Source organism: Hippopotamus amphibius, chromosome 5, assembly GCF_030028045.1.
Source record: "Hippopotamus amphibius kiboko isolate mHipAmp2 chromosome 5, mHipAmp2.hap2, whole genome shotgun sequence".
In the NCBI taxonomy this organism is placed as follows: domain Eukaryota; kingdom Metazoa; phylum Chordata; class Mammalia; order Artiodactyla; family Hippopotamidae; genus Hippopotamus; species Hippopotamus amphibius.
Window position 1 is genome coordinate 136908305 of NC_080190.1, and position 17153 is coordinate 136925457.

At 34.5% G+C, this 17153-nt stretch overlaps 1 protein-coding gene across 10 annotated transcripts in view; it reads left to right on the forward strand.

The window, feature by feature from the left end:
- The window catches only part of VPS13B (vacuolar protein sorting 13 homolog B), a 773631-nt gene that overhangs the window by 226210 nt on the left and 530268 nt on the right, over positions 1-17153 (forward strand). For all 10 annotated transcript variants that reach the window (XM_057735654.1, XM_057735658.1, XM_057735653.1 and 7 more), the window contains 2 exons: positions 2844-2978; positions 3765-3938. In XM_057735654.1, coding sequence (XP_057591637.1) covers positions 2844-2978; positions 3765-3938 — 309 coding nt within the window. The remainder of the gene's footprint in view (positions 1-2843; positions 2979-3764; positions 3939-17153) is intronic.

The window sequence follows — 17153 nt, forward strand, 5'->3', positions numbered from 1 at the left end:
TTGGTCTGCATAGCCTCTCCCAATATAGACGTCCCTCACTAGAGTGGTACATTTGTTATAATTGGTGAACCTACATTGACACATCATAATCACTTAAAGTCCATAATTTACACTACTAAGGTTATTTTTTACTAGCAGTTTTCTCCATTGTTGAAGTCTATCAAGAGATGAGTATAACTATCCTTTAAAAAATCTGAGTTTGAGCCGTTAAAAACAGATTACTTTTTGAAAGTTTTTCTTAAAGAGAAATTATGTAGGATGTTTTAGTTATTAAGACAAGTTTAAAAATATCTGAGAGAGTCTTCCCTGGTGGTCAGGTGGCTGAGACTTGGTGCTCCCAGTGCAGGGGGCCTGGGTTCGATCCCTGGTCAGGGGACTGGATCCCACATGCTTCAACTAAGACCTGTCACAGCCAAATAAATAAATAAATAAATAAATAAATATTTTTAAAAAAATCTGAGAAATGTAATGATCATAAAAAAGTGAAATAAGTTCTTGATAGTATTAGTCTAAACTAAGATGTTTTATATATGTAAAAGTGATTCTTATCAGAAGATGTTTCAGGTAACTTCTGATAAAAGTCTTATGTACAGCATGCATTAGACATTAACAAAGACCTATTATTTGAAATTCAAGGTAGAGTCCTAAATTTGGTGTAAACTGTAAAAGAAGCAGTTTATAAAATAATTTTAAAAAAAGCCATTTTGGTCTATTCATATATTTTTTTAAATTTTTGCATCTATCAGAACTAATTCAATTCTTTTGGCTCTTAACACCATCAGTAACCCTTAAGAGAATCATTAGCTCTTGTCTGCTGCTCACTATCTAGATTCTTTAAAGTTTTTTAAAAAACTGGCTTAGAATAAGAGTCTGATTCTGGGGGCTTGAGAGTTAGAGGAGGGTATTATTCCATTTTGTATCCCCCTCATCACAACATAATGATTGGAGCAGGATAAATTATCCACGATTATAACTTCAGCATCCACAGTAGATGTTAAATATGCAGGGTAGCTCAGCTTCTTTTCTTATGAAGAGAAAAGTTGATCCAGACCTCATCACTTTCTGACTTGAGCTTGGGCAAAATCCTTATTTCTCTAAACCTTGGTTTTCCTGAATATAAAGTGGAATAGTAATAGCTACCTCTTTTTTTTTTTTTTTCCTTTTGAGATGAATAAAAATAACAAACTGGGCATAGTACATGGCACTTAGTAAGTGCTCAAGTGAGTGTTAGGTCTATAACTAGTACTACTGTTACCACCTACTATTACTACTACTACTGCTATGTTTATATTGCATTGTTGGTATCATTTAACTTTCTGAAATACTGCTGCTTAAGTTTTTTGAGTCATGGGTTTTGAGAATTTGATAGAAACTGATAAAATCATATAAAAATGTATAAATACACAGCATTTAGTCTTGTGCTGTGAGGATAATAGGTACCACTTCAAATGGAAATAACACAGGTGGTGACTTCTGGGAAATAGCAACCAATTGATACATGTTTATATAACAGTCAAATAGAAATTTGTAAATTTATAGGTCCTTCTGAAGTAAAGATTAGTATGTGAGAAGGTGTTTCTCAAGATGATGTCCTTTAACCATTGGCAAACCATGTAGTGTGTTAATTAAACTGCAGGCTCCTGGGCCACATCTCAGGAAGACTTTTGGAGGACTATGGGGCTTCTTGAATATGCCAGAGTATGAGATCAAAAATTTTAGAATAACGTTTAATATATCTGTCATAAAAGGTTCATGATTTTTTAAAATTATTCATACTTAGTTCTCCTTAAAGGAGTTTCAAATATGAAGGATAATATATATTTGATTGGAACGTGGAATGGGGAAAAGAAGGACACTCTTCATGAATATAAGTGAAATGAGTGGTTGAAATTTTCAGATAGCATCAAATTGTGTTAAACACCTCAGCTCTTTTGCTCTGCTGTAGGACTGAGCAAAAATTACTTAACTCCTCTAATCCATTGTATCCCAGTTTGTAAAAATGAGGATAACGATGACATCTTTATTACAGCCCTGTTGTGAGGATTGAATGAGATGTGTGCATTACACTAGTAAGTCCTCCAGTAAATATTAGTTGATTAGAATTATCACCATTATCATCATTTTAGTGGTTTGCAATAATGTTAGTGTAATGTTCTAAAGGTTTCTCTGCCTTTTTAATTCTCACCTACCCTTCGGGGCCAAAATGAGTCTCTTCTTTTTGAATTGTTTTCCCTATCATTTATGTCATGGTAATTGTTCCCTTCTGTGCTTTTATGTTCTTCAGCAAGTAGCATGTATTAGAGATGTTAATATCTACCTTTTTTTGCTAATTGATATGGAACCCCTTTGGTTTCTTATAGCTAAACGTGGGATGTCAATTTTGCTTATAAGCTATTGTATTTTAACTTAGGAGATGTTTTGAGCTATCTTCTCTCTCTTCACACCAGCTGATCAAGATATTTTGAGGAGTCTGTTTATGCAGGAAGATTCTTGCTTAAATTAACTGTCCCTGTCTAAATGAAACTCAATTTATAAGTTAAATTTGTTTCAGATTGAAAATCTTAGTCTATAGTCTAAAACCAAATATGATTTATCAGTCTCCTGATATTTAAACAAGTATTTGTTCAATATTTGCATTAGTATAGTTATGAGAGTTCAGCCCATTTATTTTAAAATTGCATCTTTTTACCTCTTAAACACTAAACTGTGAAGCCTAACACAAATACTGTAAGAACATCTGAGGTAGATAATTAAAGTATAATTAAGTTTAAATGCTTTGGTGAAGGAGTATAAAAATTATTTAAATTCAATCGGCTAGTACATTTGCAGTTTTCTTTTATTAGGTGTGAAATCTAAGAATCCCCTGCCAGCTCTTGAGGGCTCAGTCCAGAATGTTGAATTGAAGTACTGCAGCACATCATTGGTCAGATGTGCCTCTGGGACCATGGGATCAATAAAAATTTGTGCCAAAGCCCCAGGTATGTGCAGCTGGACCGTGTAAAACTTTATTGCCTGTATAGGAGAATTGGCCTTGCATTTTACAAGGAGCGTTACTGAAACAAGAATTTACTCATTGTTCCTATGAATCAGAGGTTTTAAATTTTTTTATTTTTACTTGAAAAAAAATTAATTGTGCCAGGATGATACTTCTTGACATTAATAAATTAATTTTTATTTAAGGAAAAAATCTTTGCGTAGTTTTAAGAATGGTTTTGAGGGAGGAAAAATTAAAGGAAAGTTTATTCTTACATTTTATTTTTGGGGGGCATAGGGATATAGATGTATATGACACTTAAAAATGAAATTAAAATGTTGTTAGTATAATGAAATTAAACAGAACCCAGATGTTTTTCAATTTAAGGTTGTAATTGACTTTGCCTTCCTTCCAATACCTTGTTTCATAATATTTTCCTTAAAATGTTTGTTATTTAATTTTTTCCAGTGTGGATTAAACGTCTAGATAAGATTAAAGAGGTACAGGTTCCTTTGAATATTTAGAGTATAGTGTGTTCATGTTTTATTTTATAGCTTTTGTGAACATGTTCTACATTCATTAGCTAAATATTAAAACTCTTTTGAGTTAAAAGCGCTTTTAATTTTGTCAGTTATACTTTTTAGAGTATAACTAAATGTACAGCTAGAATTACCAAGTATAAATGGAAATTTTATATTATGATGTTAGTATACTGTAAGATCAAGCATCCTCAGGCTACTCCTGTGTTTTATTTGATAAGAGTTTCTTCTTCATAAATATTTCTGTTCAGGTGACAGTGGAAAAGAGAAGTTGATTCCATTACTTCAGGGTCCTTCTGACACTAAAGACCTTCATAGTAGCAAGTGGCTCAATGAGAGTAGAAAGCCAGAATCTCTCTTAGCTCCAGATTTGATAGCCTTCACAGTCCAAGTTCCACAGTATATGGACTACTGCCACAGTTCCGGTAAGTACATTATTATTCACTTATTCTGCATTTTCTTTTCCAGCAAGAACTTTTTTTTTTTTAAGCTCTTTATTGAGGTGTAGTTGCTTTACAGTGTTGCGCAAGTTTCAGCTGTACAACAAAGTGAATCAGCTATATTTATACATATACCCCCATATCCCCTCCTTCCCATGACTCCTTCCCACCCTCCCTCTCCTACCCTGGAAAACAGTATGGAGGGTCCTTAAAAAACTAAAAATAGAACTACCATATGACCCAGCAATCCCACTCCTGGGCGTATACCCTGAGAAAACCATAATCCAAATAGATACGTGTACCACAATGTTCATTGCAGCAGTATTTACAATAGCCAGGATATGGAAGCAACCTAAATGCCCATTAACAGATGAATGGATGAAGAAGATGTGACACATATATACAATGGAATATTACTCAGCCATGAAAAGGAATGAAATTGAGTTATTTGAAGCAAGACTTTTAAAATTGGACTCTCTTTCTTTCCTTCTCTCCTTTCCGTCTTTCCTTCCCTTCTTTCCTTTCCTTTCCTCCCTCCCTCCCTCCCTTGCTTCCTTCCTTTCTTCCTTTCCTTTTCATTTGTGAAAATGAAAATGTATCCATTGGGATACACTCAGCAGTCATGCTCTTTGAAAATCCAAATGAAATATTTTGTATTATTTTTGATAAATGATGTGTTTACAAACAATAATGATTTTATTCTCTTTTATTAAGAGGTAATTCATTTGTATGTATAATAGTTAATCTCAGATTCAGCTGCTGTTGCTGCTGCTACTACTACTACTACTACTACTACTACTACTACTACAACACCCAGCTGAGTTTTAAAATATATCATGTAATACATAGAAAGGAGTCAAAGAAATTTAAAACATTGCAAAGAGAAAATATTTTTCTTGGGATAGTAGCACTTTGTGACCCAGTGTTTGTCACATTAAAGTTAGGTGTTTATGCCTTCTGTAGTTTTACAAAAAGGAAACGATATTGATGGTGTAACAAAGGAAAAAACTCAGAAGTCAAGCTCTTATTTCTTAGAGGTGAACTTTTTTCTAGAAGCACTTTGCCTAGAAACTATTTCATTTTATTCAACACGGTTATAGCAGATCCACATCTCTCATGTAGAGAGGAGATACTAGAAGGATCAATGAAGACTGGGGATCAAAAGGTATAATAAGTAGAGCCTGATGTCAACCATGAGTTCAGTTAGTCAACATGTAGTTAGTAAAGCCAAGACAGTGATGCTAGAAATAAGATAACTGTATACAGATTTCTTAAAAGGGTCAGGGGTATGAATTTTTTTCTTTAGAATTAATTGGCCAGTGAGGTGGTTTCAAACAGCTGCTTAAGACTAGAGCTCGATTAACATTATATAACAAGTATTTTAGTTTATAGAAAATATGTTAAGCATGACTGCAGTAAGTTCAAAGTAGAAACCATGAAAAGATTTGTAATTAACTAACTAGACAGAGACTATGACAAGGTGAATATTCAAAGCAGTGCACATATGCAGGGATTCAAAACCATTCAGAAGCAGAATTTATTATAGTAGCTTTTGCAACTGAATGGCATCCACACTAGAAACTGAAAATTAGTCTTGGAAAGGTGAGTCTGAGAACCCCTGAGACAGGATACTTTTAAAAACACAACTCCTCAAAAAGACATCATCAACTTGATGAGGATGACTTTTGGGACTCTAAGGGAAAAAAGAAGTGTGAGGGTGAGGCCATTACCCAAATAAGACTGTATCTATGAGTACAAGATTTTACCAGTCCTTTAAGGTAGGTGTTGGTAAACATTTTACTAAAGGCCAGATAACTAACGTTTTAGGCTTTATGGGCCATATGGGCTCTGTCTCAGCTGTTCAGTTCGGCTGTTACAGCACAGAAAAATGGCCATACCCAATATGTAAATGAATGGATGTGACTGTGTTCCAGTGAAACTTTATTCACAAAGCAGTAGGTGAGACTTAGCTGATGTGGTTTGCCTACACCTGTTTTAGGGAGAAGGGATTGGTGGTTAAATAAACAACATGCTTTTTTTAATGCCTATTTAATCAAGTTCTTTAAATATGCTGTTTGAGAAACTCTTTTAAATAATTACCCAAATAGTAGTTTTTGGTAGGTTTTGTCTTCATATCATCAGATTGTTAAAATGTTATTAGAATAACCAGACCATCTGGTTAGAATTTTGATACCTAAGAAGCTTATTAGAATCTACTGCATATTCTTAAATTGGACAGGGACTCTTCATTTTTTGTTTTGTCATATACACAATTAGAATGAACTGAATCGAGTATATTTAAATAATAATCTGATCTTTCGCATAACAATATTTGTATTATTCTTTGTAATTTAAATCTAGGGTCTCAAATATATATTTGCATTTTGAACCTTTATAGTATAGTATGGGTCTAAAAGTAAACTACTGTAAAAATTTGTTCCTGTGATATTTCTAGGATACAGTTTTACATTTTTTATTACTGTTAAGGAAGTTCACCTAATCATCAACATTAGTGTTACATTTAGTGATATGTTTATGGATTTGCATGTAAAATTTTAATGTGATCATGTATTTGGTACTTTGAAGATATTCCTTTGGGTGTGTTTTAATCCTAAAATGTAATATGTTTTTACTTAAACTACATTCACCTACTTTATTTAGGGTATTTTTAAATTTAAATTTTCCATCCATCTGGGAACTGCTACCCACATTCATGGCTTAGGTATTTATGATATGGTATTTATGATATGATTATGAGAGAGCTCATAAGTATTATTTTTTAAAGCCAGTTTTAAAATAATATTGATTAATCTTATGTCCCTGTAATAAAATTTAAATTGTATGTGTGTGTGTGTGTGTGTGTCTTGTGTGTGTATGTATGACTGATGGTGTAAACAAATTGTAAGTAAATAAATTTTAAAGAAGAAATAATTTATTAACAGTTCTTTAAGATTTTACTGAAATATCAACCTTTCAGCAAGTTCTTTCCTGGCCACTGTATATAAAAATGTTTTTCTCTCATTTGCATATATGTAGGTACACACCCAAAAACACCACTGGCACATTTTATTTACCCACTATTCTAAAGTTTTTCTTAGTACTTATCACACTCTGCTATACTATATATGTTACTGATTTGTCTTATTGCATTTTTTTCCTTCGGTTAGAATTTAATGCTTCGTTATGGCTGGAATTTTTGTCTTTTTTTGGTCACTGCTATATTTCTAGTGTCTAGAACGATATCCCACATATGGTAGGATATCAACAAATATTTAATGAATGTATGAGCAAGTAAATGATGATTAGATTTGCTTTTCCTTGGTTTTTGAGGCTGGAGCACCCAAAGGAAATGGCATAGAACATGAGTCTTTGCTGATGTCTGCTTTAAAAAAAAAAAAAGATGCTGGGTAGTTGAACTCTTCTAGATGAACAATTAAAGGGAAGCACAAGTAATCCTTGCTGTCTGTTTTAGAGACAGACCTTCCAAATGAGGTTGTTAATGAGCTTTCCCCATTTGTTTACAGAATTTGAGAGGTTTTGGAATGTGGAGTAGTAAGTGATCTACTAACTGATATGAGGAAAATTATGTGTTTTAGAGGAGTTTGGTGATCATTCTAATTGGTTTCTGATTATCATGGCATGATGTGTGGAAGACAACTGCCTTTGTGCATCTGCTCCCAAATTGAAGTGGGGACCAGAATAAATTGTAGCTATTATATTAAGAAATGGGTTTTGAGAGAAGCTCAGTTAGGATAAAGAGGCAGGGTTTTTTTGATGCTGACTTCAGAATGTGAGGGAATGGACAGCTTTATTAATGGGAATTAAGTATTAATTGAGTGAAAGAAATATTAGCAGTATTAGTAAAACTTATAAAAACAGTATTATTTTACAGTTTAAAAATCACTTTCATATAAATTGTTTTATTTGTTTACAAAACAAGACTGTTTTCAGTACAGGAAATGTTACTTTGTTTTACAGAGGAGGAAACAGAGGCTCAGAGTTGTCCAAAGGTTTCAGACTCTGAACTTGAATCTGGGGCTTCTAATTATATAACATTCCCCCAGTGTCTTAGGCTATTTATCATTTTGTCTTTTCTTAGCATCCATATTGCCAAACATTGTACCACCCAGCCTTATACATTCTTAACTTTGAGGATCTCCTTCTTTACTTCATATTAAGCACTATCAAAAGAGCCACACTTCCATGATGTTACAGTGTTGCATTGTCTTTGCAGTCTTAGCAACTCCCTTTGCTCTTTTCTCTCTTCCCCCTTGATCACTTTCTCTCCTTGACTGGCTCTGGTACAGTGAAGGAGCTGAAGGCTCCTGTGTGAGGCCAGTGTGCCAGCCCACATTCTGTATTCATTGCTACTATGCACAGGAACCATTTAATGGTGCTTCTGTTTCTTATGTTTGTATAGATAGAGAAACGAAATTCTTCTTTGGCTCCTTCAGAGGTAGAAACACTTGGTGACTGTAATTGATGTATGTAAAATATTTTAAAATAGGTTCTAAACATTTTTCTTCCTCTTTTGAATGTAAGCTGTAGCTCTTTTCCATTTGCTATATTTTGCCTGTGATTTATAGCAAGTTTTGCTCATTAAAAAGTTCTTAGTATTTGTTAATTCTGGTAGTAATGTATAAATAAATTTTAGGGTGTCTGCTATTTAGGAATATAAAATGATCACAAAATACTATCAACTTAGAATCAAAGGAACTTATAGGCCAACAATTTCAATTTCTAAGTCAGTGTTAGGAGTCCTTTTGATATGTCCCCCTCTTTCTGTGTGCTTCAGATCTCTTGGCCTTCTTTCAGTTTCTCAGTGGTGATTTATGCTTTTGCATATGCTGCTTTTTCTGTCTGGAATTCTTACATCTGTCCTTACCCCTCACCTTATACCTATTGACTTCCGGCTTAGTATTGAAATCTTAGCTCAACTACTGTATCTTCAAGAAAGCCCTGATGCTGCCTTTCCCCTACCCCCCTCACCACCCAATTTGATTGTGTCTCTGTGACATTCATTTTCATAGTTCACTGTACATTTCTTTCATAGCACTTAATGACAGTATATATTTATGTAGTTGTGTGATTTGAATGCTGTCTGTCTTCACCATCTGACAGTGAATTATGTGAGGACAGATTAGTCAGTGGTTGCTTATCATTTTATCTCCAGGGCCTAAAATTTCCTGACACATATGGAATGCTTGAGAAATCATTTGTTGTTGAATGAATGAATAAATGAACGTTTATGACAGATGGTCAAGGGTATGAATGTATTTGAGAGATAAATAGTAAGTGCTTAGTACATGTTAACTGTCTTACCCCTTCTCTCCCTATGTTTCTTCCTCCTTTCCTTCTCTCTTTCTCTCTCTCTCTATATATATCTCTCTCTGCCATTGGAGAGAATATCTACCAGTATCTTTCTTCGTTAAATGGGTCTGATTACTATTAGGTCCTCTGTTTGTTGGACTGCAAGTTCCATTTCTTAGTCTTATAAGTGACATGAAATAATATATCACCCCTAAATGTACCTGACAAAACTTACTATGTTTCACTGGCATTTATGTATGACCGTACTGTTTCTGTTGAAACCTTAGTCTTTCTTGGCCTTCAGGTGTTAAAAGATAACACCTTATGTCTTTTGTGTTTTTGCATATCTTGTGAATGGAAACACTGATTGCACTTTATTCTGGACTGTCTTTGAATAAAGGTTATTTGTATAGTGAACAGTATTTGGGAGATAGATCTAGTATTCATCGGAGACAATGGAAGACATGCTTACTGCACATGATAAAAGATTTGGTTCCTCAACTCAGAGTTCATGTCTTCTTTTTTTTTAATTGAGGTATTGTTGATTTACAATGTTGGGTTAGTTCCAATTGCAGGATTCATTTTTTTTTAAAGATTTATTTATTTATTTATTTATGGCTGTGTTTGGTCTTCGTTGCTGCGCATGGGCTTTCTCTAGTTGTGGTGAGCAGGGGCTAGTCTTCATTGTGGTGCACGGGTTTCTCATTGTGGTGGCTTCTCTTGTTGTGGAGCACGGGCTCTAGGTGCACGGGCTTCAGTAGTTGCAGCGTATGGGCTCAGTAGTTGTGGCTCTCGGGCTCTAGAGCACAGGCTCAGTAGTTGTGGCACATGTGCTTAGTTGCTCCGAGGCATGTGGGCTCTTCCCAGCCCAGTGATTGAACCCGTGTCCCCTGCATTGGCAGGCAGATTCTTAACCACTGCACCACCTGGGAAGCCCAATGATTCATTTCTTATAATGCATTCCACTGCATTTGCAGGCATCCACAAAGGTACATCTTTGTTGTCACCTCTGTGGAACTTGGGGGCATAGGGAACTGATAAAAATACATATGCTGATACTCACGCTGCTTGCTGTGCCATGAGTAATAAAGTCCTTTGACTCAGGGGTCTCCTGTCTTCTACATCATTCATTATAGGGTAAAAGCTTAGGCTCACAGTTTTTTTTTTTTTAATTAGTTTATTTATTTATTTATTTAATTTATTGGCTGCGTTGGGTCTTCGTTGCTGCACACGGGCTTTCTCTAGTTGATGCAAGCAGGGGGACTACTCTTCACTGTGGTGCGCGGGCTCCTCACTATAGTAGCTTCTCTTGTTGCAGAGCACAGCCTCTAGGTACATGGGCTTCAATAGTTGCGGCACGTGGGCTTCAGTAGTTATGGCTCTTGGGCTCTAGAGCATAGGCTCAGTAGTTGTGGCGCACGGGTTTCTTTGCTCCGCAGCATGTGGGAATCTTCCCAGAGTAGGGCTCGAACCCATGTCCCCTTCTTTGGCAGGCGGATTCTGAACCACTGCGCCACCTAGGAAGTCCCTAGGCTTACAATTCTCGACACTAGAACAATGTAGTTTCTTGGTTCTCCTTGCTGAACCGTCTTCATTTCCCTCCTCAAATACATTTTTTTCCTTTGTGCCTTAAATATAGGTTGTTCCTGATATTATGTCACCAGTCTGCTTCTATTTGGGTGATGTAATCAACACTGCGTGCACGCACGTGCCTGCCTATGTTTAGCAACCAGCCATATGTGTATATCTCTTTGTCCATTTATTTTCTTTTGAGATCCAAACTCCAAATTTTAGCCACCTTTTGACCATTGCCCTATGGATATTTTACTGTTGCCTAACATGTTTAAAACAAAACTCATTATAATCTCCTCCACGTCATTTCATACTCCATCATTCAGTTTCAATTAATGGGGCTACTTACCTCTTAATACTGCGAATTTTAGCACTAGCTTAATTGCTCTCTCTCTCCCATGCATATGGTAGATGTTTCACAAAAGCTTTTTTTGAAAAAAACTGAATAGTCCAGGCTAAACATAATAAATTTATTTTAGTCACTTCCCATATGATTTACCTTCAGTCATTGCCATACTTCCACTACATGTTTGAAAATGTCTCTTTTAAAATTTAACACAATCCTCCACATAGCACAAAGTACAGAGTGTTATTTCCTAGATATATATAATGAACTTCTATTTAGTTACTATTTCTTGAGCTTATGTGCCACTGGACATTAAAGTGTTTTTTTATATAAACTACTGTTAAGGTAGTACTCTGTATTTTATAGCCTAAATAAATATACAAATTTACATGAAGAATGTCACACTTATTCTTATGAAATTTCATCTAATTGATTTTGGTTCACCATTAATAAGGGTGATAATCTTTTAAAGTATCTTGCTGTAGTTACTTGTGCAGGTAAGATGAACATGCCATATTTGCTTTTGATATATAAAACTCAAAACAACTATTTCTTCCTGACACTAGAAAAACAGATTTAAATGATTATGAGAATACTTAAAAATAATTTAAAACAACTGTTCCTCTTAAAATGTCATTTTAATATAATAAAGTTTAAGCTGATCTTTCTATTCCCTGGTATAAACAGTTTCAGAAATATATATAAAGTTTTAACTTTACTAGATTGCCATATATTAAAAGTTATTTTATATTTTACCCATCAAATATGGACAACTTTTAATCATCATTATTGGGAAGGAAAGTCACAATTATAATTCTCTTCTCTACAAATCATATTTAAATTGGGTAGGTAATTTTCTTTCTGGATTAAAATATACCAGCAAACACACAGACTCTTATTTCACCATTCGTAGTTGGTTGGGTAGGATAGGAATTGTTACAGAGTTTTTAAAATGGAGATGGTATTTTAGTTTGTAAATTTTAATTTATGGGGCATGTTTTTTTGTTCCAAAAAGTTTCCTCATAATGTAGAATTAAGTGAATTGCCTTGAAGTTATGTTTTTAGTATTTTTGACAGGACACATGAGTAAGAATGCTTATGTATTGTAGCAATTAAAGACAATTCACATTTGTGGTTTGGGCATAAATGTGTAAAAATTATACCCATCTATCTTATTACATTTCCTCTCTCCTCCCTGAGGACTTTACTATGTACTTTATCTGTAATTGTTGCCAGTTTTCTATCATGTTCCCACTGGGCTTCTGGTACAAAAAATCTTATCCTCTTGATGACAGAGCTTGCCCGAATGATTTCATGCTCCTAGCATTTTTGTTCACGGGAATTAGGGGGAAAATGTAACTACAGCTGAACAGAGCGTCTATTTTTGTAATTTTGGAGTTTAGGCTCTGTTATTGGAACTAAATGAAGAGATGCAGGTGTTCTCCAGTCCAAGCCCTTTGGGAGTTTTGATGGTAGATGCTTGAAAAGAAAATGCATGTGTTTCCAGAGTCAAACAGCAGCTGTGAGACAAGGATTTATGTTTTTCTCAGAACTTTGGGATTTCAAAATGTTACATTTAATCACAAGCACAGAAAGGGGAGCAAATGTTAAAGATGTTACGCATAAAAGAAAGTTTACTGATTTCTTTACCATATGAAGTATTTGTGGGAATATAGGAGCACAGTGATTTTTAATCATAATATAAACAATTTCTAAAGGATTATGATAGTTACCAGGACATCGCCTTTTGAGAATGTTGCATTTGTAGCACCGAGAATTTTTTATCCTAAGCACTATAAAATTTTTTTTTTCCATTTAGACAGATACACACATATACACAATGAAAGATTTGGTAAAATATTTGCCAAATACATTTTGATTATAACTTTTTGGGTAAAAGTTTAAATAATAAATATCTTGTAATAACACAGCCCGATGTTTTTACATCTAAGAAATTTAAATTTCTGTCTAGCATAGTAATTAATGGAATTTACACATGTATAAAACATATACATCTATGTGTATTAAAGCAGATTTATATTTAAAACATTTTTTCTTTTTCAAATCATGAAGTTTGTCTTATGGTTGATTCTCAAATTCATCTTAAGGAAAGCTCTCCCATATTTCTTTGCCATTCTTATATTTTTATTGCTCTATTTTTTTAGTAAAATTACTTGCTTATTCATTCATTCAACAAATATTTTTTGCAAGTTTTCTGTGTATAGAAATAAAATGATGCATCAAAGTCTCTAAAGAAATTTATAATATATTAAGGAGATAGGCACATAAACACCAAGACTGACTGACTGACTGACTGACTGACTGAATGAATGAATGATTAAAAAAGCTTGTATTTTGAGCGCAACTTTATCCATTGTAAAATGTATCACTTTGAACAAGTTAACCTCTGAGTATTGGTTTCTCATCTGTAAAATGAGTATATTCTTTTTTTAAATTTTTAATTAATTAATTAATTTATTGGCTGCATTGGGTCTTCGTTGCTGCACATGGGCTTTCTCTAGTTGCAGCGAGCAGGGGCTACCCTTCATTGTGGTGTGCGGGCTCCTCATTGCGGTGGTTTCTCTTGTTGCGGAGCACAGGCTGTAGGCGCCTGGGCTTCAGTATTTGCAGCACATGGGCTCAATAGCTGTGGCTCACAGCCTCTACAGCACAGGCTCAATAGTTGTGGCGCACAGGCTTAGTTGCTCCACGGCATATGGGATCTTCCTGGCTCAGGACTCGAACCCGTGTCCCTTGCATTGGCAGGTGGATTCTTAACCACTGTGCCACCTAGATAGTCTCAAGTATATTCTTATCTGATTGTTAGGATTGTTGTGTAGGTTAAATTAAATGCTCTACCTTCAAGTCCGTTGTAATTGTAAAACATAATGCAAACTTTAAGTATTAATTATTCTGTTCAAAAATAGTACCTTATGTTAATCATTTTTTTCATTCAAGGCTTATGGTTTTTCTCTTGAGTCCTTTCCTTTCCTACTGTGTTCTCTACATGTCAGTTGATCCCTATCCACTTTAAATTCTCCTTCAAGTTAACTCTATAAACCTATAGGTATGTGGTTCTGAAGCTAGGAGCAAATCCTTTACCTGATCCCAGGATCCTGCCTTCTTCCAGATTGAAATGTCTCCTAGATGGCATGATGCTAGGAGTCAGAAACAGTTTCAGTAGCAACAGGAAATTACTTTGCTTGCTTCTTTGAAAGGTCCCAGATTCTGGAAGGAAACCAGTGGGAGAAATCTCTTGAGCCTTGCAGGTGACCAGTTGTTTTCCTTTTTTATAGCACAGGGTAAAAATTTGCATTTTTTACTGCTTGTAGAGTAAAAATAAACTGATATTCAGAGTAAGTGGTATCTTCATTTGAAAATAGTAAATTATTATATAAGATATAAAAAGTATTTCAGATTGTAATGGGCTTCAAGTGAACTTCAACATAAAATGTATAATGTTTTGTGTATTTTCACATGGATCAAAAAGTTACCATTATTACTTCAGTTTATTTTTGTATTTTAGATAATGATGTCTTCAAAATGAGTTTTTATTTTTGCATTTTCTGTTTAGATTTTGAAGTTGATTGTATAGTAGCTGTCATATTGGTCACATGAGAAGTAGAAGCCTTAGTGAACCGCTAGGAGTTGATTTACGAAACAGGAGTGAAATTCACATTAGTCTTTGCTACCTGACTCTTACCCTAATTTTGTGTCATTCCTTCTTGATGAAACTTGATTCCACATATAGCTTTTGCATCCCTTCTAGTCAGTACAGTATTCACAGGCATCATCCTTATGCAAATACTTTGTTTTGTATATAAATGATGAAAGTCAGTTGTCAGTTAATGTGTAGGAATTTAAGCACTTTTCCGAGAGTGTTTTGTTTGTTTTAATTTCACCTTCTTCTAACTTGTGTCCTTACTTCTCCTCCTCTTCCTCCCTCTTCTCTCTCCTTCTGTCTTAATTAATTACCCCCTTCTAAGCAGCACCAGGGCACTTTAAGCATATCATAGGGCAAACAGTCATAACTTTATAGGATTCTTTCCCCATGAAACTGGTTAGGATCATGATAAATACATGATAAGTATTTGGTAAATACAGGCTGGTCCTAAGGAAATGATTTTTGCCCTTTGGGTATAACCCTGTTGTCTATAGGCCCGCATCATTTTGTTTCTAAATTGATCTGTGGGCGGGGGTGGGGGGGTGGGGGTGGGGATATGTAGTCTGGCTTCAGGCTGTTAAAGAATAATTTTTAAAAAAAGTGAAATCTGACTCTTGTATAGATATAAACTGGGCAAATGTTAAAGATTATTAACATCATTATCAATGAGAGAACCAGGCAGGTGTTACAACCAGATCAAAGGAGAGTTTAAAAAACGGACATTTATAGATCAGTAATACTGTAATAAATTTGGAAGTAGACACAAAACAGACTCCTTCTGCAGTGGGGAAGGGAGGTCAATTGAACTTCTACCTGACAGAATTTATTTGCATCTATAGTGAATAATTATTTTGCCTTGCTATCAATTATCTGCAATTTAGAGATGTGTGAGATAGCTCAAAGGCAATGAAAGGTGCAGAGTCCCCCTAGAATCAGACTCAGATAACCTGGGAAGGTGTATTGTGAACAATGCAGACCTCTTTACTGAAGCACAATTTTTTTCTTACAAGCCTCTCTAAATTCCAGATGGCTAGGCTATTTTTAGCTGTGGTGGTTTAAATATAGAGGCAGGTCAGAAGTAATTTTGTGAGGCAAATATTCAGTACATGGAAGGAAATTAAAGAAAAAATACCACCGGCAGAGGGCAGTGATGAAGTTAACAGTTTTCTCTTGTCCAAAGGATGTATTAATTGTTGAAGAATTCTGGGCTAATTCTGTAGACCTTAATTTGAATTTAACTTTTGAAATCTTGTCATATTAAGTTCCCTTCAGCCAGGTGCTTTGTTAGTGTCTGCAGCTTTCCAGAAAAAGGCCTTTTGTTTTATTTGTTTATTTTGTTAAGTTAATAATGTTCTAACCTAGTTTTAAAGTAAATAATGCGTTCTAACTTACTAAAAAGCTTTCCTGCTGAAAGTGTTCATACAACAAAAATTTGAATACCTATTCTGTATCAGGCACTGCTTTAAGTTTTGAGAAAGAAGGAGAGAGAGAGAGAGGGAGAGTGTGTGTGTGTATATACACACATACACACACACACAGAGGAAAGAGGAGTTCCAAACCTCACAGAAGTGAGTGACATTCTCTTGATTATGACATTTTTATTTTAGTATTTTTTGTATTTTTTCTTAAAAGAATTAAATGTTTGTGTTGTATATTGTTTTTTTTCTTATGAGAATTAAATGTAGTTACATAGTGTTACCTGAATTATAAGAAGCCTTTCTTCTAATGTAAAAATTACCTCTTACCTGGTATTTTCCACTGAAGACTTGGAATTCTAAAATACTGTGAAAGTATTTGCAAGAATATAGTAGACAGAGTTGTGCAGAACTCAGTTACAGATAAATAACAATAAAGAAAATTAAAAAAAAATCACAGGAAGATGGCTGAAGGACACAAAAGTAAGAAATACAAATGATAAAAGACACATGAAAAAAATCAAACTAATAAGTAGCCAAAGAAATGGATATTAAAACAATAGTAAGGAACAATTTTTACCTGTGAAATTGGTATTTAATAAATTATAAAACTGAAAGCTGAGAAATTTGTGAAATGAGCGCTTAAATGAAAGTCTGGTGGGACTATTAATTTGTGCACTCTCCAGAAATCAATTTAGCAAAACTTTTTTTAAGAACTTTTATTGAGATACAGTTAGCAGACAATAAACTGCATATATTTAGAGTGTACAATTTGGTATCCCAATCTCCCAATTCATTCCCCCCCAACCCTCCCTGCTTTCCCCACTTGGTGTCCATATGTTTGTTCTCTACATCTGTGTCTCTATTTCTGCCTTGCAAATAGGTTGATTTGT